Source organism: Myotis nattereri (assembly GCF_964212035.1).
Source record: "Myotis nattereri genome assembly, chromosome: 11".
In the NCBI taxonomy this organism is placed as follows: Eukaryota; Metazoa; Chordata; class Mammalia; order Chiroptera; family Vespertilionidae; genus Myotis; species Myotis nattereri.
The window spans coordinates 49214310-49240696 of NC_138086.1; the positions used below are offsets into that span (position 1 = coordinate 49214310).

Sequence of the window (26387 nt, forward strand, 5' to 3'; positions counted from 1 at the left end):
TCTGTTCTGTGGGAAATAAAAATGGTCCTTGCTTTGGATCTTTTGCAATCTTTTATTCATGTTTATTAGACTAAGTTAAAGCAAGAGTGGTCAGGCATTTGGCCAGGGTGCAAGATTTGGGTGGGATCAGTAAGTAATTTAAAGGAACAGTGTCCTTTCGGAACAAATCTATGTTTTCCAGACTGTTTTAAAAACAGCTTGAGCATATTTTTTACATTTTAGGCACTTACTGAGTCTGCCTTCGTTTCTTATACTATGTTCTTCACTTTCTATTTTTACATTTCTTTGCCTGGGGTATGTGCTCTGTTAGATAGTAGCTCTAAACAGCTTTGTGAAGACTATAAATGACTCCAGATTCAGATGCAAAACTGCAGTGTTTTCCAAGAGAGGCAATGGGTTGATAATGATTGAAACTGGATGATGAACATGTACAAGCTCATTATTCCAGTCTTTCTATATTTCTGATTTTTGAAAGTTTTCATAATAAAAGGTTTGCACAATATATAGTGGAAGAGTGACCTAAATTTAGTCCTGGGTTCTCTCTGTAACATTGGGACCTCAGTTTCCCACTTAAATAAAAGGAGGCAGTGCATTTAATTATTGATCAAGATCCTTTCAAACTGTAACATAAGAAGTAGGTTTACAAGGGTCAGTATTCTGAGGTTTCTATCCAGGAAAGGTGGTCCCTGTAGTGTTGCCATTCTCCCTTTTTCCTATTTTCTACCTTGTGGTTATGGCCCATATTAAGTCGATGTTTATCAACAATTAACATTTAACAATGTTTGTTGTACAAAACATGAGCCAAGAAGCCACTTGACCCCTACACAACTAACAGGGAGGCTTCTCTAGGACAGTCTCAGAGATAGAGATTAGCAAGATGACTAGAGAAAGCAATATAATCGTTCGTGCTATAATTTTTTTAAATCAGCTTTCTTAGGAATACATGTTAGCATGTATGCATCTGCTTATTGTGACAATGGTTTCCATTGCATGAACACTTTACCAAGCACGGTACCATGCTAAGTGCTTGACACACATTATGGCATCTAGCCCTCCAAAAGCACAACCACCTACCTATAGTAAGTACTCTAAGAATTCACTTTTGTAGATGAGGATGTTGAAGTAGAAAGGAGTTCGGCCACTTGCCCACTGTTATGCTAATACTAGAGAATGCCAGAATGGGATCTTAACTCGGGACTACCTGACCCCTGAGACTCACTTATAACCACTCTTGCATCATTAAATTAAGTGTCCAGGTGAATGCTTGGGCTTTCATCGTCTCCTCACCACAAAGCAGTTCTTAAGGAAGGGAGGGAGTTTTGTGGGGCTTTGGTAATAGAAAGAAGGAACAGTAGGTACATTGCAGAAGTAAAATGGGATTTCCCAGGAAGCAAACATATATATTTATATATTTACACATATAGATTTTATTTTATTTTTTATATACTTTCATATATATATATGTATATGTATATATATATATGTATATATATATATATTATTGATTTCAGAAAGGAAGGGAGAGGGAGAGAGAGATAGACACATCAATAATGAGAGAGAAGCATTGATCAGCTGCCTCCTGCACACCCACTACTGGGGATCAAGCCCACAACCAGGGCATATGCCCTTGACTTGACCAGAATCAAACCCAAGACTCTTCAGTCCCCAGGCTGACGCTCTACCCACTGAACCAAACCAGCTAGGGTCACATATAGATTTTAAATGGCCTGTGGACAATTGCCACATTTTGCACTTTTGTGAGATAAGAATCATGCTATAAAGAAGTGACATTTTTCAGAAGGTAGTTTAACTTTTCATGAGGTAGTTTAACAACTTGAAGAAGAATAGTGCCTCTAAGAAGCAAACAGGTAACTCCTGTGGGGGCAGAATGGAAGAAAGCCCTTCTGCTTTTAATCTGATGGATGGAGGTTTGGAGTCCTGCCTGCTCATCCATCAAATAGGACCACCTAAAACCAAGGTTTTCCACCCCTCGTTGCCAGGTGTAGAAATGAGCACTAAACTGATTGGGTAGATAACACAAAAGAAAGTCTTGTGTTCTGTCAATTTATATCTGGCAATTAGCTTTGCATCTAGAGAAATGGTGCATTATGCTAAAGACTAAAATCTTAATCTTAATGGATGATATTGAATTAGTGTGCAATTCGACATGCACAGACCAAATAAGAGAGCATGGGTAGCGTTGATGACTAAAGAAAGGCAACTTGGGTGGAGTCCATGTTCTTTGGACAATTGGTCTGAGGCATGGCTTTATAGAAGGCAGATAGTACACTATTTTTACTGTTACTCCTGGAGATGGATTAGAGTAAGCACCCCATGAATACATGTTGAATGAATGATTATTGGAAGTAATTTTTTAGTGTTCATTGGTCACTTGAGAACCACGATACACCAGATTGCTCTCCTCCAGAGCACTGCTAAACAGCAAATCCTTTTCAATTAAAAAAAAAATGTTAATACTCTACCTAAGTAGAATCTACATTGGCTTTATTTTTTAAGTTGAATTTTGTTTATTTATTTATTTTTTTTAATCCTCACCCAAGAATATTATTTCCATTGAATTTTAGAGAGAGTGGAAGGGAGGAAGGGGGAAGAGAGAGAGAGAGAGAGAGAGAGAGAGAGAGAGAGAGAGACATTAAAACATTGATGTGAGAGAGACACATCTTTGATTGCCTCGGGTGATCAAACCTGCAACCAGGTAACCTGCCCTTGACTGGGAATCAAACCTGAGACTCTTCAGTGCAAGGACCAATGTTCTAAATACAGGCCAGGGCTATATTGGCTTCATTTGTTTGGGGACCAGTGCCAAGATCTCCATTTCAGTAGTGATGGTATTTGGGGGTCCTAGAATCATTTAAAAGGAATCAAAGTTTAGGGTGACTTGTATATATCAGAAGGTTGTATCTGCATGATGTTGCAGAAACAAATAAAAAGGCTAGTAACATGTCAGTTTCAACTTGTATCACATAGGTCTAGACTGAGATCAAGGTACAGTGAAATGTTTCACAATCTTTCTTCCAATTCACCCACTTCCCATAATGCCTTTAGAGAATAGAAAAGAACCTTATCAAGAAGTGAGAAGACAATGAGCCTCTTACCTAGTTTGGTTTGTTGTCAGAAGTCCTCTTCTGTTTTGTTTTTGTTTTTTTCCAGTATAAAATCTTGGTGTAGTAGAATTTATAACATTTGCCCCAAAGCTCTGAAGTTTCTGGGATTTATTATCCTTCTTGTCTTTAAGAGTATAACTTGGACATTCTCTCATGTCATTCTTAAGGAAATTAAAGAAACACCAAAATGCTATTGGTCTTATTTATGAACTTAGGAAAGGATGAAAAGCATTCAAAGACAATAGGGAAGTGGAAATTGTCACTGGGAATCAAATGTAGAAAATGTGGCATTGCTTAAGCCTGGAGCAGCGTGACTCCAGTGCTCCACCCCTCACCAATTCTGATGGAGTTGGCTCTTCCGCATTCCCTCTACTCAATTAGTTTTGTATTGTTTACTCCCTGATATGTCTTGCTTCATTGTTTGGCACTTGGTCCTGGGCTTGAATAATTGTGCCACATATGCAACACCCTAAATCACAGTGACAGGGTAATTTCCACTGTACCAATCTTATGACTAGTAAAATCTTTCTCTAAGATTTTCCTTCATAATTGGTATTTTATTCTGCGTTATTTATTCTTTACTAAGAGCAAATAATTTTATGACAAAAAGACAGAGTGCCCTCTGAAAAAAAATTACAGTTTTCCTTACTAAGAAATATCTGAAAGTGGATAGGTTTTGTTCTGTCATAGGTTTGAATGTTCGATTTTTAAAAAAATTATTATTTTCAGTCAGTGGATAGAGCAGTCAAGTTTTTGATGCAGAGTCATACAAAAGAGAACGGTTAGATCTATTTAAGCTTGGACCAAATCCTACTTTTATTGGGGAAAGTATTTTCTTTTCTTTTTTATTTAGTTGGCTTTACTTTCAGGTAATAGAAAGTTTTGTGCTCTATCTTAGTGCTTTATTTGATTTCCCACTTAGTGCTTTATTTAAACTTTTCTTGTATTGGGAACAAATGATAGCATTGAATCTCAGAACTGGAGGGAAACTGAGATACCACTTTTGTTTGATTTGTCCATTTCACAGATAGCAAAATAGAGGGCAGATGTTGTGACCCATCCGAAGGTCATACCAGGGGTTAGTGAGGGAATAAAGTTTAGGTGTTTGTGAGTCAGTTGGCCATCTTTCATTATTCCTAAATACCCCAGGAAGAAGCTAAGCCTTTGTACCATCCAGGTTTGTGCCAGAGCAGGAGAACAACAATTGTTGGTCTGTAGCCAACAATTTATGTCTGAAAAATATGGCTTTTTTCTCAGTAGCAACTGGCTCAGAACAAATTACCTTGGGCTAAATTCCAGCCTGCACTGAGTCTCACGTATCATTGTGTAAATCTTAGTGCCTGGGCCATCCAAGCAGTGAACAATACTTCCTAGAACCCTGAGCTGAAGAACTTCCTCCTCTGGGTTCGTCTGAGTAGCTGGTATTGTTATACTGATTTCAGTGATCTGTGGAGAATGTAATTGATACCTGATCAAAAAAAACACAGACAGTAATATAGGTACATATCATTATCCTGAACAAGTTTCAGAAACTCAACACCCATTTAAATTTCCTGGTCAGTCCATTTGAAATTTAATAAGAATATCCAACAAAGAAAGTTTTAAAAGTAACTCTATTGAATTCCTGGAACAAAAATGTTTTAAGAACATTAAATTACTTATTACCTCACGTTATGTCAACCCATTACAACTCTGGTTTACAAAAAATTGTCACTAATTAAGGTAATAAAGGCATCGTTTTTTTTTAGTTACATCTAAATTGTATCATTTCACCTGGACAATAGTTCGTTTCTTCTTTTATTCTTTTAAATTATGTACTAAAGGTAAACTACCCATCGACAAAGTTTTCAGTAAAAAGAACTTGAGGTGAATTAATATTTTTACTATTCAGGGTTATAAAAAAACTTTAAAAAATACTTTTTATTGCTTTCAGAGAGGAAGGGAGAGGAAGAGAAAGATAGAAGCTTCAATGATGAGAGAGAATCATTGATTAGCTACCTCCTGAATGCCCACAACAACCTGGGCATGTGCCCTAACTGGGAATGGAACCGTGACCTCCTGGTTAATAGGTTCGACACTCAAGCATTGAGCCACACTGGCCAGGCTAAAAATCTTTTAATGACATAAACCCTAATATAAGGTACTATTAGAATCATGGTTCATTGTTTATATCCAGAACTATAGATTTTGAAATTACACATGTATAATTTTACTTACTATACATAACATTTATTTAAGTATATATTTTCTATTATACTAAGTGATCAAATTCAGAAATGCCAGATAAAACAAATCAGTGAGAACTGACATTGGGTAGTCTGGAACTATTGTTTGAAAAAAGATATTTGGGCACCACCTTGTGGGACTTTGTAGAAAGACATGGTGTCTTGTCTATGATCACTGACAGATCAAAATTCCTAATTGCCTCTGAACAGGTAGAGTATAAATTGCTTTCTGCAAATTCTCAGGGTAGGGAAATAATGAGATAAAATCAAAGGAGTGACAAAACTACTTTTATATATGAGTCAAGAAGTGAAGTAACATCTGATGTAATCTGAAAATCATTCATTTAATAAACATTAATTTAGTTTCTACTATGGAGAGGCATTGGATAGAAAACAAATAAAATAAGATCCAGTCTCTTCAACCCAGTGGAGGAGATAGGCAAGTAAAAGGTAATGGCAAATTTTACCCAAAATTTTTTTTTAGGGAATCAAATATCAAAATCTAGTTGATGGTACCATGCTGAAGTGTTTGGGAGCCAATTGTACTGGTGTCTGCAACTTACTTTGCAATGCATCATAAAAGAAGATGGGTAGCAAGATGGGTAGATGAATAAATATATGATAGGGAAGATATGTCAATTATATGTCCAATGTTAATTGCAGAATCAAGGTGTTGGAATTTGCTGTCAACTTTTCTGTATGTTTGAAAATTTTAACAATAAAGTGTTAGACAAAAAAGGCAATGGCAGTGCAGTGTGATACTACCTATAAATAAGACCTGCAGAGAGGGCACCAGCCTGTACTGTGCCACAGAGGTTGGAAGTGCAGGCACCAGAGAGTAACTAAGTTTATGCCATGCTAAAAGGCTTGGAACTTATCTTGAAGGCAATGAGGAAGCATGAAACAATTTTAAGCAGAGGCGTGACATGATTACATTTTCATATTAGAAAACTCACTCTGGTGACTTTGTGAAGAATTAATTCCAGGAAAGCAAGCCTAGAGACTGAGAGACCTACCAGGAACCTTACTAAAATGCCAATGAGAGCCAATAACGCTCTCAAGACCAGCAGTGGGATTGGAAAGAAGTGAATAATTTTGAGAAATACTTAGGAAGCAGTTAATTGGCCTAGAAAAGGGAAGGAAATGAAGAAGGACAGTACCCAGTGGTTTTCTGAAAAGTATTTAACCATTGGCTCTCTGAAAAAAAATAGTGTGTGTGTATATGTGTCCATAAGTTTATTATAAATGCTACTGATAGAAAGGGGTATGTAGTATACAAATAATAACAAAATATACATTATCCTCTATTGATTCTCACAGAACACTTTCATAGATATTTGCCAAATTCTTGTATCCTCAGTAAACCTATGATTGCAACTGATGAATGATTGTAGTTCCAACAGGAATGTTGATTGACATTTCCATTTTCTTTAACAAATATGATGCCCTGCTAGTGTATATGACACTTCCGCTAGTGTATAATTTTTGGTACTTAATCCTCCCCTTATTCACTTATCCCCACAGGAGGAGGAGTCTGATTTCTCCTGAATGATGGGGGTGGTAGTCTAACACCCATTGGTCCATTTTTACTGAACAGGTATACACAGCAGTTAAAGACATGGAGACAAAAATACCAGCACTTTTTAACAGTAAAGCTGAGTGTGACTTGGACCTGCAACCCCAACCATGCCTACTGGTGCTTTCATCCATATATAGGCTTTGGGCTTTCTCGCCAGTCTTCCAGTTGCAAAGGGTGACCCTCGCTACCTCCAATCCTTGCATTCTGAATAGTAGGTATCGTGAAGATGAGGTCACACGTGCATAGAACTTTTTTTAAAATATATTTTTATTGATTTCAGAGGGAGAGGGAGAGAGATAGAATCATCAATGATGAGAGAGAATCATCGATCGGCTGCCTCCTGCACGCCCCCCCCCCCCCCCCCCCGCCCCCTGCTAGGGACCAAGCGCGCAACCCAGGCATGTGCCACCGACCGGAACCGAACCTGAGATCCTTCAGTCCTCAGGCCAACACTCCATCCACTGAGCCAAACCGGTTAGTGGCATAGAACTTTTAACACATTAACTCTACCTGTTCAGTAAAAATGGACCAACATTTGTCAGCCTTCTTTAGGGATTGCCTTGCCTGAGAAAGTGGACTCATTCAAAGTCCCACTTCCTTCCAGGACAGCTCACATCAATGGCACATCCAAATCAGTGGGTAGTGTAAAGGCCTGGAATCCTTGTCCCAACTCAAGACATCTCTGAAGGGCCAGTCCCGTTCTAAAGTTTCCCATGAATTGGCTGAGGCCTTTGTTGACATTGAATCACAGCTCAGCTTCTCCATCCAATCCTGCATCTTTCTCCCACCTTCTGCAGGGGTTGATCCCAAGAACATTCCTTAATAAGTATCCTAATCCTAATCTCCATCTTAGAATATGGTTCTCAGGGCACCCAACCTTGGAGTGTTAAGTGAACCTATCTTGTAAAGTATCTGGCACATAGTATATGCTCTATAGTTGTTTGTTATCAAACAAACAGACAATCCAGTGGGAGTAAGTAGGGTGGAAATAAAAGTTCAAGAAGAAAAAAAATAGAATAATATAGGATTCCCTGTAACTAAAGAATAGCTTACTCACAAAATTTAAAAATGAAAATAGTGAGAAACCATCATTAAAGTATTTAAGTTTTGTTGGATGCAACAGAGGAAGGTGGGGAGGAGGGGGAGAGATCGATCAAAGAATATGAATGCAGCCCTAGCCAGTGTTGCTCAGTAGATAGAGCACCAGCCCAGGCACCGAAGGTTGGCAGGTTCGATTCCCAGGATTCCCAGTCAAGGGCATGTACCTCGGTTGCAGGTTTGATCCCTGGTGAGGAGGGCACATGTGGGAGGCAACCAATAGATGTGTCTCTCTCACATTAATGTTTCTCTCTCTCCTCACTCCCTTTCACTCTCTCTAAAAATCAATGGAGAAAAAAATATCCTCGAGTGAGGATACCAAAAAACCCAGAATATATGTGCATATATGCATAGCCATTGACACAGACAATAATGAGGTGAAGGCCTGGGCAGGGCACAGGCAGAGAGAAGGAAGAAAAAGTGGGAGATATAGGAGACATCGCTAATTGTGTCAACAATAAAAAATGTATTAAAAATCATAACCTTGGCAGCTATGTAAGTTTCTTATGACAATATTAGATGTAATCCCCCAAATACATGAATAAGTGCATTGACTTATATAATTTGGGAGTATGCTAGAATACTTTTGAAAAACACTATTTTAAAACATCTCAGATCTTGCCCCTGGTCAGGTAGTTCAGTTGGTTAGAGCATCGTCCTGATATATCAAGGTTGCGGATTCAATCTCTGGTCAGGGCAAATACAAGAAACAACCAATAAATGCATAAATTAGTGTTTCTCTCTCTCGTTCTCTAAAAAAAAAATCAATCAATAAAAAGTTATATATATTAAAAAATATATGTCTATTAAATATCTCAGATCTCATCTTCAACCTTTGTAAAAAGATTACCTAAGCCATGTCAAATGTTTACAGGACCACAATTTCCTCTTGATGCCTCAGGGCAAAACTTGCTCTCAGGTAAAGACTGAGTTTTACATGTGGAAGTACAGGGATCCAGCCAGTCACGTACTCCACAGAACGGTCTGCCTTGAAGGTCATCAGAACTAAGCTCTTTTAATCAATCACCAGTAGCCTGACACCATCCATTTTTAAGCATGAATAGACAAGCAAAGATTGCCAGAAAGCGGAAGAAAGCCTGTGTCAGATTTGTCACACTGGTGCAGCACCTTTTGCTCTAATGGGGGAGCCAGAAATCTAGAAACCTCTTTCTCCCTCACTCAGTCAATCATCCCACTTTGTAAACATTCCTCAGGTCACACAATTCTCTCTATCCCCACTCTCCACATGACTGGTAGGTTGGGTTACCATCATCTCTCATTGGGATACTAACCCTGTCCCTCTCCCTTTTCTCCCCCAAACTGATCACACCACTGGCCTGGTTAGAAACCTTCAATGAAATGACTTCACCAATGCTTTTAGGAAAAAGTCCATCCAAATTCACTAACCTGGTTTCCAAATGCCTTTCTGATACAGCATCTTAATCTCTTCCCACTCCTCTACTCACACATCCATACTGCACTGCTACCCCAGGGCTTTGCCCTCCCCCTGACCTTGCACTTGCTCTTCCTCCACCCAAGAAGACTCTTCTCTTCCAAACCCAATCCTGTTCCCTTTCCTGGCTATTCCCATACTCATCCTTCATTTCTCAACCGAGTGGGCCTCAAAGAAACGTTCCTAACTCCCCCAAATTAAGGGGGCGCCCCTCCCGTGGAACACTGTTTTAGCCCCAAAGAGGCACCAGTCTGCCTGCTTCCTGTGAGACCATGTCTTTAGGTTCATTCTGGTGTCCCCAGCATTGGTGCCAGCTACACCATAGGCAGCCAAGATTTGGTTGTGGAATGAGAAAATGAGTGAATAAATCGTGAACAAAATACTTGGGCCTTTCGCATACATCGATCGACTTAAATTTTTAATGAAAATTTTAACATACCAAATGAACTAAAGCATATGAAGTGCTTAAAACAATAACCGTGATTCTGAGAAGCTGCCCAGGTCCTTGGCCAGGATCCCGCCCCAGAGCTTGGGGCGGGGCCTGCAGGAGCGGACCAATGTGCTGGGGGCGGGGCCAACAGAAGCGGACCAGTGCGCTGAAGGCGGGGCCAGCAGGAGCGGACCAATGTGCTGGGGGCGGGGCCAACAGGAGCGGACCAGTGCGCTGGGGGCGGAGCCTCCAAGAGCGGACCAATGTGCTGGGGGCGGGGCCAGCAGGAGCGGACTAGTGCGCTGGGGGCGGGGCCTGCAGGAGCGGACTAGTAAAGTGGGGGCGGGGTCTCCCGAGAACTTCCTCTCTCCCCTGCTCCGGGGTGGGCAACTCCAGGGCTCGTGAAGGGGCGGGGCTCGTGGGGCGGGAACTCCCCTTCCGAGCCCCAGGCGTGGCCTCCGTCGTCGCGGAGGCGCGGCTGTGGGGTCCTGGGTCCCGGCCGGGTGGGCCCACGTTACTGGCCGCGCCGCCATCTTGCCCGCGTCGGGGGCGACTCCCGCGGCGGGAGCGCGGCCACCAGGCTGGAGGCGGCTGTGCGGCGCCCGCGCGGTCTCCTAAGTCTGTGAGTGCGGCCCGGCTGGGTCTCGTTCTCCCGAAAGGAAGGCCAGAGTCGAGGGATCAGGGGCGCCGTGGAAAGGTCTGGCGGGGGCGGACCGGGGGCCTCCTCGGGGCCCGGGCGCTGGGAGTGGGGTTCGCGCTGCGGGAACCGCGCCGCGCTTCGGAGGGCGCCTCGGGGTGCCGGGCCGCCCGAGCTCCCGCAGGGACTTCCCGGCTCTGGGGCCGCGCTGCAGCCTCGGTGGCGGCGGGTTTGTGCGGAACTGCGTCCTCGCCGAGGACCCGAGGATCCGCCAGGTGCCGGAGCGTGGGAGCCGCCCTCCGACTCCCTGTCTCCCCGGAATCGCGACAAGCCCTGCGCTGGTTGTCGTCTGTCACCGGTCAGCTCTGTTCTCTGCGTGTAGGAGTCGTGAAAATTCCACAAGAGGGCAAATTACACCGAATTGGCCTAGCAAATGATGGCCTTTTGCCTAACTTGAAGGGTAATTTGCATATACATACAGTGCCTATAGGCCCTAGGACGGTGGTGGTTGGAATTTATTGAACCTGCTACTGTTGTTTTTTTGGTCATAGCCAGAAAAGTAGAAAACGACAAAAAATGCATGTGAAAGCGTGATTGGCTGCCTTGTACGCTTAGCATTACAGACCACAGTCCAGTAGCCACGTGCGGTTGAAATGAGGCTCTTAGTGTAAAATACACATTGGCTTTCCAAGCTGGTACCCAAACAAAAAAAGTCTCAGTAATGTGTACGTTGATTACACATTGAAAAGGATAATACTTAAACATTATTAAATTTCATTTCGTCTATTTTTATTTCTCAGTGTGGCTCCTAGAAAACTATGATTCACACTATGTTTCGGTTGGACAATCCTGCTATCGGTCTTCGGCTGAGGGACACAGAAGCGACATGGCTGTCCTTTGCTCAGACACCCCGGTGGGAAGTGAGCACTTGACTTGTTAAACTGGAAGGTGAGGATCCATCAGCTGTAATTATTGCAGATTCCACCACCCCTTGTGCCCCCAATTTTTCAATGTCTCCAACACTTCAAAAACATTAAATTCTAGGGATGTGTAAGGGACTCATAGTGATACATCGTCTGTGTGATGTGAAGAAGTCAGTTTGATTGTCACAACTTTGTGAGATGGAGACAGGCTAGCTTCTGTCTCCGTTTGATAGTCTTGGGGTATTAAAGGACTTGTTCGGGTCTAGCTCAGTGATGGCGAACCTTTTGAGCTCGGCGTGTCAGCATTTTGAGAAACCCTAACTTAACTCTGGTGCCGTGTCGCATATAGAAATTTTTTGATATTTGCAACCATAGTAAAACAAAGATTTATATTTTTGATATTTATTTTATATATTTAAATGCCATTTAACAAAGAAAAATCAACCCAAAAAATGAGTTCGCGTGTCACCTCTGACACGTGTGTCATAGGTTCGCCATCACTGGTTTAGCTAGTGAGTGGGCTGGAGGTCTTCTGACCTCAGGTTCAGTTTTCTTTGTTCTTCACCATATTTCTATGAATATGAGCCATATTTATGCTCATGAGCCAGATTCCATATATATTGTGTATTGGGTTATAAAGAAAGACATTTTTTAAGAGGGTGCTTATAGATGTACTTCTCTGCTCAGGGCCAGTTTTATGGTTTGCAACCAGTGAGTCACATAAAGCCCATCATTTAGAAGGGCTGTCAACTTAATTTTTTAACAAGGGAGGGGGGTGGCAGCTGTATTTTCAATTTAGGTCGGGCTCTGCAAATGATGTAGCTGATTTTTTTCTCTATGCAGAAATCTAGAATGGGAGTTGGGAGGTGTTGGACAAGAACCAAAACATCTGGTTTTCACTTTACTTCTGTCTGAAATGAGAAGGGTTTGCTAGTCTCTCTCAAGTTCTTTGATTCTGTATGAGTTACTGTAATCAGATTTTGTGGATGATACTGTATTTTACATGCATAACATTAAAGAAATTCTGATGATTCTCCATTGAGTGGCATGTAAATCAAATAGTTTTTAAAATATAGTAATACTTTCTATTTGTTGTTTAGGATGGATTTTTCCGTGTGGCATTCAGTTTTCTTACCAGTTACCATTCATGTAAAGCAGCGGTGGGGAACCTTTTTTTTGCCAAGGATATGTGGATATTTATAACATCATTCTCAGGTTGCACAATTAATCTACTTAAAAATTAGCCTGCTGTATTTGGTCAAACATTTAATTAGCTCACCTTTAATGCCTTGGCAGGGCCAGCCCAAATGATTCCTTGGGCCTTATACAGCCCACAGGCTGGACAGTCCCCACACCGGAATAAAGAGTATGGTTGTGAGACGGAGGTGTGGATAAAAATATGCTTATTTAAGCAATTGTTTTTTAGTGAGATAGGAAGATGGGTCAGATCTCAGGCTACCTCCAATTTAGAGGTTTCCTCTGTTAAGGCATGATTATGAGCCATTTCTTGACAGTATCTGTTCCTTCTTTTTGTTGTCTTAGTTACTATTTATTGCATGAGGTGCTTCTCTTCCTTCTCATTCCTAAATTTTTAAATTCTCTTTAAGATTAGACATAACTTCAACACTAGAATGCAGTCTGCTTGGGCTGCCATAACAAAATACCGTAGACTGAATGGCTTAAACAACAGAAATAACTTTTTTCACAGTTTTGGAGACTGGAAATCTGAGATCAGGGTGCCAGTGTAATCCAGTTCAGGTTAGAACTCTCTTCTTGACTTGCAGAAAGCTGCCTTCTTGCTGTGTCCTCACATGGTGGGGAGAGAGTTTTGGTATCTCTTTCTCATATAAGAGCACCAATTAGACCAGGGCTCTACCTTTATGACCTAATTTAATCTTAATCACCTCTCTCAAGGCTCTGTCTCCTGTACAGTCACATGGGGGGGTTAGGGCTTCAGCATGTGAATATTGGGGAGACACAATCCAGTCTATAGCAGCCAGACACCTTATCTGTCCTTGTTCTGTAATGTGTTCATAGCATTTAGAACAGTGTGTAGAACATAGAAATTGCCTAATAAATATTTACAGCATAAATGAAAGACAGTGTATTAGAGTGATCCTCACTTTAGGTGGCTATTTGTGGGCTCCTGCCCATCATTGGAACAGTTATAAAAGTGGACACTTTGCTCTTGGCTGGAGCCAGCTTCTCAGAAGGGTAATGGGTGGAAAGATGAGGAGATTGGTAAAACTTGGAGATGGCAGTGATAAGTATCAGAGGGAGCATTTAACAAGTACATTCATTTAACAAGTAATTAAGTATCTAGTAAGGGCCTAGTTCTGTGTTGGGTACTAGAGGTACAAATGGAGAGCAGAAGATATTTTACCTGCTCTTATCCTATATAATAAAAGCCCAGCAACCGAGTGGTGGAACTACCAGAACAACTGGTCAACCAGTCACTATGATGTGCACTGACAACCAGGGGGCAGACGCTCAACGCAGGAGCTGCCCCCTGGTGGTCAGTGTGCTCCTACGGGGGTCCGATCCCCACAGGCCATGCCCCCCATCAATGCACGAATCCCCTGCACCGGGCCTCTAGTGGAGTTTATAATCTAGTAGAAGAGGCAAAGGGGGTGATATAAAGGGATGGAATACTGTTCAGTGAAAGTATCTAAGAAACCTGACGTAGGCTGTGGAGGGACAGCGGATGGTTGATGTCAAGCTTGGGCAAGTGTTAATTTGGCCAAGAAGGGAAGGAAGAATGGAGGGGCTTACCTGGCTGGCGTGGCTCAGTGGTTGAGGTCACCGTTCAATTCCTGATCAGGGCACATGCCCGGGTTGCAGGCTTGATCCCCAGTAGGCGGTGTGTAGGAGGCAGTGGATCCGTGATTCTCTCTCATCATTGATGTTTCTCTCTCTCTCCCTCTCCCTCTCTGAAATCAATAATATATATATATATATATATATATATATATAGAGAGAGAGAGAGAGAGAGAGAGAGAGAGAGAGAGAGGCTGTTTACATTCTAGAAAGACCATTTAGCTAGAACATTCAAAGAGAATGGTGTACATTGAGGCCGGAGCAATAGATTGAGAACAAAGCATGTGGGTTTTAAAAATTATATTGAATATTTGGAGTTCTAGTAAAAGCATTTAGAAACCATTATAGGGTTTTAAGCAGGGGTTGGATAACCTGCTTAGGTTTATATTTTTAAAAGATCACTGTGATACTGTATGAAGATGAATTTCATGAAAGCCAGAGAAGAAAGGTGAATAAAACAATTGCTGAACCAACACCACAAGTTAGACATTGTTGTATACCTTAATTTCTTGGGGTCAGTCTGCAGAACTTTGGCACTCAGCAGCTGAGTGGAGGAAAGAGGACAGTAATAATTGGGTTGGTCTAGGGTTGAAGGCAAACTCACACTGGCACAGAAGTGAAGAAATAGAGGATGCGGACAGGAATGTAATTGAAATGATTGATCTTGGGCTTCAAATCTGTTAAGGAAGGAAATAAGCCAACATACAAATTCTCAAAAGTTTTTTTCCCAGTCATCTAAATTTTGAGTCTATTGAAATTCTAGACTGACAATTTCTGACTGAAACTTTAAAAGATCAAAAAGTAAAGCATGTTTGAGTTGAATTTATTTAGTATATCTTTATTAGGAGTCTGTGCCAGGCTCTATATCTAGAGATATGAATGAACCGTAGCTTCACCCTTTAAGAACTGACATGAATGTAAAAATACCAATTGTCATGAAGATTGTAAGTATCTTTCTTCATTTTTAATCCAGACTATAATTTGCTCTAGCCAGATTTGGTTAGAAACAGACATTTATATTTTTTTTAAGTAGCTTTTATTACTAAGCTATTATTTTAACATAGCTATTTTTAGTTTGTGCTTAAGATACTAGAATATCTTTTTAAAAATCTCATTTTGATAAAGTTTATAGAAATGAAAACTGAAAATACCTCTAGTGATTACTTAATTCAGTTTCCCAAAGTGCAGTTTGTGTACTACTGGTCATAAACAGGATGATTTTAGGTAAAACATAGTTAAGTATTTTTTAATTTTTTAAGAATAGTTTAGCCCTAGCCAGTTGGCTCAGTGGACAGAGCGTCAGCCTGCAGACTGAAGGGCCCCAAGTTCGATTCCGGTCAAGGGCACATGCCTGGGTTGCGGGCTCGGTCCCCAGGAGGGGGCCTGCAGGAGGCAGCTGATCAATGATTCTCTGTCATCATTGATGTTTCTATCTCTACCTCTTCCTTTCTCTCTGAAATCAATAAAAATATATTAAAAGATAAAAAGAGAATAGTTTATTGAATTTTAGAGGAGGAGGGAGGGAGGAAGAGAGAGATAGAGAGAAGAGAGAAAGAAAGAAAGAAACATTGGTGTGAGAGCACAAGATTGATTGGCTGCCTCCTGCATGCCCTCTGTCAAGAATTGAGCCACAACCCGGACATGTGCCCGTGACCAAGAATTGAACCCGCAATTGCTGGTGCACAGACGATGCCCAAACCATTGAGCAACACTTGTTAGGGCCAGTCAAGTATTTTGAATAGTTATATGTTTATTTTTAATGTATGTTAGGAAAAATATACTTAGCAATATCATACCTATAATTCATGAACCTTATGATGAGGTTAAAATAAATTTTCAGATTTTAAAATTTGCCAATTTAAAGAAAACTATTAAATAACCACACAGGTGGTACATGAATGACTGAAGTTTGAGAAACCCTAATCTAAACCAACTCTTATATTGTATAGGTGTATATTGTAAAGGACCCAAACACAAAGGCCTCTCTAAGGCTTATAGCTAATATACATATGTTAGAGCTAGGAATAGAACTCAGTTCTATTCAATACATTCCAGTGTTCATCTGCAGTAGGGCTGCTTCTTGTTGAAAGTTGAGGAAGAGACCTGTGTGTTACTAGTGGCATTGCACTTTAAATCTGCATTATGGTGGCCATTTATAGTAAAACCAGAGGCCTGGTGCACAGATTTGTGCACCAGTGGGGTCCCTCGGTCTGGCTTGTGCCCTCTCACAATCTGGGATCCCTTGGGGAACATTAGAGAGCCAGTTTTGGCCCGATCCTCGCAGGCCAGGCCTAGGGACCCCACTGGTGCACGAATCGGTGCACTCAGCCTTTAGTATACATAATTTATAAGATCTTTGTTTAATATCTCCCTGCCCTCCCCCCTCCTCCTTCCCCTCTGAGATTCATCAGTCTGTTCCATGTTTCCATGCCTATGGTTTCTGCTCCTGCGTTGAGCGTCTGCCCCATAGTGGTCAGTGCACGTCATAGTTACTGGCCGGTCGACCGGTTGCTTAGGCTTTTATATATATAGATTAATTAAAATTAAATAAAATTTAAAATTTTTACTAGTCATATTTCTTAGGCTCAGTGGCTCACATGTAGCTAGTAGCTACCATATTGAACAGTGCAGACTTAGAACATTTCTATCATTGCAGAAAGTACAAATGGATAGTACTGATCTAAACATGATTTATAACTCCTTAAAATGTGACCCCCTTCAACTAGATGATACGTATTAATTTTCTCACCACACTGAAGTTATTTTAACCCTGAGGTTAAATTGAAGGTACTAGTAACAGTGAAATTAAGATAATTGATCTTGGGGGAAATAAAGCCAGAATGGAGTGCTCAGATTTTTACCAGTCATCTTATTGGAGGAAGTTCCCCTCACTTTTTATCATTAAATATTATCTTGGATTCATAGCAGATAGAAGAAATATATATCCATTGAAAAACAGAGTACCTGTATTTCCTGACTTTCTGAATAGTTTTTTCAACTTAGAATTATATTTTGTTAACATTTTAAACTTTTCATTTTTAAACAGATATTCAGTGAATGGACCTGACTGGACACTTTGAGCACATCAATAAACATGAGCGGTACCAAACCTGATATATTGTGGGCACCACACCAGGTTGATAGATTTGTTGTATGTGACTCAGAACTGAGCCTTTATCATGTGGAATCTACTGTGAATTCGGAACTCAAAGCTGGATCTTTACGTTTATCTGAAGACTCTGCGGCTACTTTGCTATCAATAAATTCAGATACACCCTATATGAAATGTGTTGCTTGGTATCTCAATTATGATCCTGAATGTCTCCTAGCAGTTGGACAAGCAAATGGTCGAGTTGTACTTACAAGTCTTGGTCAAGATCACAACTCAAAGTTCAGAGATTTGATAGGAAAAGAATTTGTTCCAAAACATGCACGACAATGCAATACTCTTGCATGGAATCCGTTGGATAGTAACTGGCTTGCTGCTGGTCTAGATAAACATAGAGCTGATTTTTCAGTGCTGATTTGGGATATCTGCAGCAAATATACTCCTGATATAGTCCCCATGGAGAAAGTGAGACTTTCAGCAGGTGAAACTGAAACAACATTATTAGTAACAAAACCACTTTATGAATTAGGACAGAATGATGCTTGTCTCTCTCTTTGTTGGCTTCCACGGGACCAGAAACTTCTCCTTGCTGGTATGCATCGTAACCTAGCCATATTTGATCTTCGGAATACAAGCCAAAAGATGTTTGTAAATACAAAAGCTGTTCAGGGGGTGACAGTAGACCCATACTTCCATGATCGTGTTGCTTCCTTCTATGAAGGTCAGGTTGCAATATGGGATCTTAGGAAATTTGAGAAACCAGTTTTGACTCTGACTGAGCAACCAAAACCCTTAACAAAAGTTGCATGGTGTCCAACTAGGACTGGTCTGCTTGCCACTTTAACAAGGGATAGTAATATTATTAGATTATATGATATGCAACACACACCCACTCCCATTGGGGATGAAACTGAACCCACAATAATTGAAAGAAGTGTGCAACCTTGTGACAATTACATTGCTTCCTTTGCTTGGCATCCGACAAGTCAAAATCGAATGATAGTTGTAACTCCCAACCGAACAATGTCTGACTTCACTGTTTTTGAAAGGATATCTCTTGCCTGGAGCCCAATTACATCTTTAATGTGGGCTTGTGGTCGTCATTTGTATGAATGTACAGAAGAAGAAAATGCTAATTCTTTAGAAAAAGATATAGCAACGAAGATGCGCCTTCGGGCTTTATCAAGGTACGGACTTGATACAGAACAAGTGTGGAGAAACCATATTTTAGCTGGAAATGAAGATCCACAGCTCAAGTCACTCTGGTATACTCTGCACTATATCCTTTGTGTTATGAATTTTGAGATGAATCAGGTAGAAATGTTGTTGAAGTTTATTGAAAGGTCTATAAATATACTGAAGGTTTTATATGCAAATACAAGTTATATAGTGCTAAAATTACAAACTAAAATTGTTTAAAACTGTAGAACTTGAAATACTGCTTTGCAGATTGTGTAGGAGGAAGAAAGTATAAATCCATAATAGAGTAGAACCACCTTGCTTGCACTGACGCCTATTATGAATTGGCTTCAAATCAAAGTAAATTTAGCTTTGCGATATATTATTACGTATTATTACTAGTATTTCCTATGCATTTAAATACTCATGAAGCAGTATACAGAAGATATGGACCAGAAATCTCCAGGCAACAAAGGATCATTGGTTTATGCAGGAATTAAATCAATTGTAAAATCATCTTTAGGTAAGAAAATTCTATTTTCTGCAATATGTTCATAATTTTTGTGCTTTTATATTTCCCCATTTATGTATTTCAGAATAGTATACATAAATACTTTTTTTTCTCTTTTGGGTTTTGAATAGATATTTTTGTAAATTGTTGACTTAAATACATAATTTTTTTTATGAAGACCCATTTTTAGAGGTATTACATTAGATGATTTATGGGACCCTGGTTGTTAGTTAGAATTTTATTATACTACTTTGCGTTTATAAAAACTAAATTTCTCATTGAAGAAGCCCCCTTTTTATTTTGTTGCTTACTTTCACTTAGCTATCTAATGGCAAGGTCTATATGTAATTGACACCAAGTATGGCCTTACTTAAAGGACCCTTACCTGAAATAGTCCTTGCTGATTGAATGTGTGAATAACTATAGGATTGAAATTGATAGACTATTGAAGAATGAGGTAAAGAAGACAAAAGAGCCAAACTTAACTATTTTTTTCTACTGACTTCTTTAATGTTTTTATTGAAATTAAATTGTAGGTTATACTACAATCATCTCCCCAAATGAGGATTCCATATCTAGCTTTTGTTAGCAATCACATTTGGGCCTAATTCAAGCTGCTAGAAAAGTTCGCATAATTTAGTCAGAGTGTTAGCAGAAGTAATAAATCCAACTTGGATTTTAATATGACTTTCAATAGTATAAAAATAATACTAAGTAAAGTGCTATTTTTAAGAGTAGGTTAAGTATTTTGATTAAACTGTTATAATTTTTAAAAGGACTGTCAACTTTAGTTCAGTCCAGCTGGAGTGGCTCAGGTGATTGAGCATTGTCACGTGTGCTGAGAGGTTGCCAGGAAGGTTGCTGGACAGGCCACAAGCCTGGGTGTGGGTTTGATCCCTGGTTGAGGAGTGTACGGAAGGCAACCGATTGCCGTTTCCTCTCACATTGGTGCCCCTTTCTCTTCCTCCCTCCTTCCCACCCTCCTTCCCTCCCTCCCTCCCTCCCTCTCAGCATGTCCTTGGATGAGGATTAAAAAGCTCAAAAAAATTGTTTTAGTTCACATTGATAAAGATGCAGTGGACTACTTTTTTGACCTATTTCATTTAGGTGTTCTCATTAGCTCTCCACCAAAAAAGTAATTTTTATTATAAATAATAAAATGAGTGACTTCAATTTAAAACTTCTACTTTTTATTAACATAAGTAAAAGGACAGATATACTGTATTACCCCTGTCAATGAACCTGAATACCGAGGTTCATGATTTTAGAACTACTGCAAAGAATTAAACATGGAGTTTACAAAATTTTTAGTATTTTATCTAAAAAGTAGATCAGGCCACATTGCATTCTCAGTTATTCTGAGGTTTATTATTGTTTTTGTTATATTTTGATATGTTTAGGGAAAACCCACCCAACTACCTCTGAGGAAAAGCAAGAGGGAAGGTGGAATATCTGTGGGTTTGGTACAGTAGAGACAAACTGAGTATCTTGATTTAAGTCAAGTGGTCTTTACCCAAACTAAAAAAACAAAACTACCTTTGGAAAGATTTCCTCATTGCTAGACTAGACTTCAGCTTTTTGTTTGGTTTGGCTTATATGTTTTTGTTTGTACAACCCAAAAGTAATAGAGAAATGACTGTCAAAGGTAGCATTCCTAGGTTTCAATCTTTTATCTGGCCATACTCCATTCTCTAATGGTATCTCTAATACCATTGTATTAATAATAAAATACCATTATATGTTAATAACTTAATACATAATCTATACATTGAGCCATCTTGCCCACCATAATTTAATCAAATTTATTATAACACAGCTATATTTAAACTTTGGTGGCAAATATATTTAGTGCTTACTATGAATTAGACATCATGCCAGTTGCTTTCTCCATGTTACTTTAATTCTTACTACAATATGAGGTAAATTTATTCACTCATTCAGCAAATATTTATTAGTTGTTCACTATGTGCTAAGAATTGTTCTAGGAACTGGAGACATTTTATGAACAAGATATCAGTTATGGATACTGAACAAGATAGCTAAAACAGGCGGTTATAACATGAAGAAGAACAGACAATTATATATAGAATTCCTGATCTGTTTGTAGGTGTTGAGAAGGTTTCCTGGAGGAGGTAAAGGCAAAGACAAAGTCCAGGCAGGGAGCACCATATGCCTGAGCCCCAAGGCGAAGGAGCATAGCATATGCAGGTATTGCTGGAACAGAGCATGTGAGAGAAAGTGAAGAAAGAATGGATATTAGAAAAGTAAGCAATGGGTAACTCATGGTAATAATTTAGGGAGATTTATCCTGTAACAAGGGGAAACCAAGGAAATATTTTAAAGAATAGTGACAATTAGATTGTGTTTTATAGCTGTCACTGTGAGGAATGAATTGAAGAGGATCAAGATTGATGGTAGGGACCTCAGAGAAGCCACAGTAATCAGGAAAGATATAATGGTGTTCTTACCAAAGTTAGTGGCAGAGGAGCTAGAGAAATGTGGATAAATTAGAGCTTGGGACACAATTTAATGATTAATTGGATAAAGGGGATGGAGGAGAAGGAAAAGTGAAAAGATAACATAGTTAGCTTAGGAAACTGGTTTAATACTGGTATTCATTAATTATATAGGAATCACATAGGAAGAGTGCATTTGAGAAGAGTAAGAATTTTATTTAGGAATAAATTGAATCGAGATAGTTAGATGGAAATATCCAGGGGGCAAGAAATTTAGAGTAGGTTGAAGAAGTAAAGTCATACATTTTACATAATTCAAGAAATTTGACTAGATGGAGGATAAAAATATATACAGTAGTAGTAGCAGCAGCAGGTGAATTTGGGGTCAAAGAGGACTTCTGTATTGCTTTGTTTTTGTTTTAAACATGGGATTAATTTAAGTATGTTTAAATGCTGATGGGAAAAAAACCAAAGAAAGAGGTTGAAGATGAGGAGATAAGGAAGTAAAGAGCAAAATTCCTAGGAATGGGTGAGAAAGAGATCCAAAGCTTTAGATAGAGTATGTACACCTCCATATTAGCCAGAGGGAAAGGGGAAAGGTACGCAGTTTGTTTAAGGTTCAGTGACAAGAGCTGAGGGCTTTGCTACCTGATGACTCCTGTTTTCTCAATATAGTAGGTTTGCTTGTTGAGAAAGAGCAAGAAGGTTGTCTAGAGAAGATGGGGAGAAGAGCAGAGAGAGTTGTCTTGAGAAACATGGGAAGATTGTGGAGAAATGTTTTACCAGAGGAAAGAATAAAGGGCAGTGTGGCAAGAGAATTAAGAGAATGACTCAGTTGTTGACCCTTGGAATCTAGCTTGGATAGAGAGGAAAATGGGAGGAAAAGACTGTAAAACTATGAGTAGTCAAGAGAGTATGAGGTTGAAGCATAGGAAATTAGATTTTCAGAAGACTTTGAGGTTGTGGTTAGACAATGGCTCTTTTGGCTCAGTTGTTTGGAGCATTGTCCCATGCACCGGAAGGTCACAGGTTTGATTCCTGATCAGGGCACATACCTAAGTTGCGCTTTTATCCCCAGTCCGGGTGCATACAAGAGGCAACCAGTCGATGTTTCTCTCTCCCCTTTCCTCTCTTCTAAAAATCAAATCAATTAAAATATATCCTTGGGTGATAACAAAAAAAAAATTGGCACTTTTGGAGGACAATTTGGAGAGTGTCCATGAAAGTGGGTCAAGTCTTGGAGGTGTGGACCACTGGAGATAAGGAAGCAAAGGATCGAAGAGGTGAGTTTATTGGACGGACTAAGTATTGAAATCAACAAGTATGACAATAATGCATTTTCCGAGGGAATGTCTTGTACAGTCTTGTAGAGCAGTTTTTACAGTGTTCTCAATAGGTATAATTCCTTCCTTTTAAGATAGAAAATTGTGTAATAAATTTCGGTCAGCTTTTCATCCAACATGATGAAAACTGATCTAGAGAACTTACCTATTCATAATTACTTGAAAGGGTAAAATAGCTAGGATTTAGTGTTTTTAACAACAAAATGTGCTTAAAAATACTGCATAATTTTACTTCTTTGTTTTTATATAGATGTAAAAGTGCAACATATTAATATCTACAAATAGCAAAGTGTCTTATTGCTGGTGTAGTATTTGAAACAAATTTTCTTTTTTTAAATATATTTCTTTATTGATTTCAGAGAGGAAGGAAGAAGGAGAGAGAGATAGAAACATCAATGATGAGAGAGAATCATTGATTGGCTGCCTCCTGCATGCCCCGACTGGGGATCGAGCCTGCAACCCAGGCATGCGGCCTTGGCCGGAATCGAACCTGGGACCCTCCGTCTGCAGGCCGATGCTCTATCCACTGAGCCAAACTGTCTAGGGCAGCCGTGGGTAAACTACGGCCCACGGGCCGGATCCGGCCGTTTGAAATGAATAGAACTAAAAAAAAAAAAAAAAAAAGACCGTACCCTTTTATGTAATGATGTTTACTTTGAATTTATATTAGTTCACACAAACACTCCATCCATGCTTTTGTTCCGGCCCTCCGGTCCAGTTTAAGAACCCATTGTGGCCCTCGAGTCAAAAAGTTTGCCCACCCCTGGTCTAGGGCTTGAAAAATTTTTAAAAATGTTTTTTAATGTTTAAATAACTTGTTTCTCTTGCAACCATCAATAAAATGTTGATTCTATTATTCATATATATGGCAATCTCAAATTTGGGTGATAGAATTTCATCACTTAGAATTGCATAACATGCATAACTAGATTTTAATTTTTTCAGTGAGATGTTAAAATCATATATTTGAAATTCATTTTTTAAAAGTTCACATACAAATTTATTTCTTTCAGTAATAAGTTCATATTTGTTTACTGGATATTAAATCCACACATGTTAAAAATCATAATATGACTATATTGTTAAAAGTCCACAATAATATCACACTGCTTATTTGATATTCCTAATTACTTATAGCATAGTTATCGAGCAGTAAGAACATCTTTGAGCAGCCAAAATACATGACATACTTTTCCACCTTCTAGAAGTGAACCCTTTGGATTCATATATATTGATCTCTATTTCATGACAAAAGTTGTGTAAAATAAGAACTCTAAGAAATTGAGAAATCATTTGAAAAATAAACGGCCGCTTTTTGTTCACCTGTTTAAAATTGTTATTTTACTATTTATTAAATAATATCAGCATTTAATCCAAAATTTATAGGGGCAATATGAAAATAAATACATCTGCAGTTTGTTTTACCTGAAATTTAATGACTACATTCTATCTAAACAATATAAATTTGGAAAAGTAACCTATTTTATTTTATTTAATTATTCAGAGTTTTCTCATAGTTTTTAAAATTTCACTTTTTAAAGCTAAAAGTGATTTTTTGTCTCAAATGACTTCCATCATGGTTGCTAATAGAGCAGAATGCTTTCCTCATTTCAATGGGCAGGAGTTCTCTTTTCAGAAGTCTTCTTTCCTCTAACTCCTTGACCTATACTGACAATAGTTCCCAATAGTAAGGTTAAAAATAAGTAATTTCAAGTGTATTAGTTAACTATTTTTTAAATTTTAAAAATTTTACAAATAACTCATCTTGGGACTCCTTCATGAAGTTTGGTGGTAAAACTTTCTAGAACATTGAAGAATTTGAGTTGCAATTAATAGAGTCCTTAAATTTTCTATTCATTTATTTAATCTTTATTTGGTACCAAACCAAGTATCATAGGATCAACAACCTTGATTGCAATGTAAATAATGCTACAAGAGTTTATTTAGATTTCTCATGAAAAGAGAATGAGAATATAAAGTCTTCTGATTTAAAGGGAAGGAGGACCCTGACCGGTTTGGCTCAGTGGATAAAGCGTCTGCCTGCGGACTGACGGGTCCCAGGTTCGATTCCTTGGTTGCGGGCACATCCCCAGTGCGGGGTGTGCAGGAGGGGGCTGATCGATGTTTCTGGCTCTCTATCCCTCTCCCTTCCTGTCTGTAAAAAATAAATAAAGCCGAAACCAGTTTGGCTCAGTGGATAGAGCATCGACCTGCGGACTGAAAGGTCCCAGGTTCGATTCCGGTCAAGGGCATGTACCTGGGTTGCGGGCACATCCCCAGTAGGGAGTGTTCAGGAGGCAGCTGATCGATATTTCTCTCTCATCGATGTTTCTAACTCTCTATCTCTTTCTCTCTTCCTCTCTGTAAAAAATCAGTAAAATATATTTAAAAATAAATAAATAAATAAATAAAAATATTTAATAAATAAATAAATAAAGGGAAGGAGGACTTCAAATCATTCTTATTGTATTTTAGCTTTAGTACTTACGTTAAACTTTCAAAATATTTTGATGTTTATGATCTCATTTTTCCATATGTATATGTATATGTATATACATAGAAAAAGAGACAGACAGAAACCATGGGAGGAGGGATAGATAGTGAGCATCTGTTGGAACTCAAGCACCAGGGATACCTTTTAAATAAAACAGACAAAATGCCTGCTCTTTTGGAGCTCTTGTTCTAATAAGAAAAGAGACTAAAAAATGAATTTTTTTAAAAAAGGGGAGAGCTTATGTTAGTGCTAAAGGAAATAGAGAAAACAGTGGTAAGATAATAGCAGATGGCACCCTATTTTACATTAGTTGACCAGGGAGACTTCTCTGACGCAGTGACACAGCTTAGACTATCAAGCAATGACTGTTATTTCAAAAGCTCTTTTTGATAATTCAAGATGCTGTTGTACTTAGCAATATTTAAAGTATGTTTTCTTTGTGGCATATTTTATATTTATGCTATCAAATTATGGCTGAGAAATTAAATATTCAAAATCTGATGTTGAAATATTTATCTGTAAAACTGACAATATATTTCAAGGAAGAATAAAAACACAAAAACCGCCCTAACCGGTTTGGCTCAGTGGATAGAGTGTCAGCCTGTGGACTGAAGGGTCCCAGGTTCGATTCCGGTCAAGGGCATGTACCTTGGTTGCGGGCACATACCCAGTAGGGAGTGTGCAGGAGGCAGCTGGTTGATGTTTTTCTGTCATCGATGTTTCTAACTCTCTATCCTTCTCCCTTCTCTCTGTAAAAAATCAATAAAATACATTAAAGAAACAACACAAAAAACCTCATAAATAGACAACAATATGGTTATTAACAGAGGGAAATGGGAGCGGGGGAGGCAAAAGAGGGTGTAAAGGGGGTATAAATGGTGTTGGAAGGAGACATGACATGGCGTGTTGAACACACAGTGCAATGTGCAGATAATGTATTATAGAATTGAACACCTTAAACCTATGTAACTTTATTAATCAATGTAACCTTATTAAATTCACTAAAAA

At 39.1% G+C, this 26387-nt stretch overlaps 1 protein-coding gene across 1 annotated transcript in view; it reads left to right on the forward strand.

Moving 5' to 3' along the window:
- The first annotated feature begins 10307 nt into the window (after positions 1–10307).
- Positions 10308–26387, forward strand: part of MIOS (meiosis regulator for oocyte development) — a 36149-nt gene continuing 20069 nt past the window's right edge. The window contains exons 1-4 of the mRNA XM_081101763.1: positions 10308–10532; positions 11348–11495; positions 17334–18675; positions 19000–19098. Coding sequence (XP_080957889.1) covers positions 17382–18675; positions 19000–19098 — 1393 coding nt within the window. The 5' untranslated portion in view covers positions 10308–10532; positions 11348–11495; positions 17334–17381. The remainder of the gene's footprint in view (positions 10533–11347; positions 11496–17333; positions 18676–18999; positions 19099–26387) is intronic.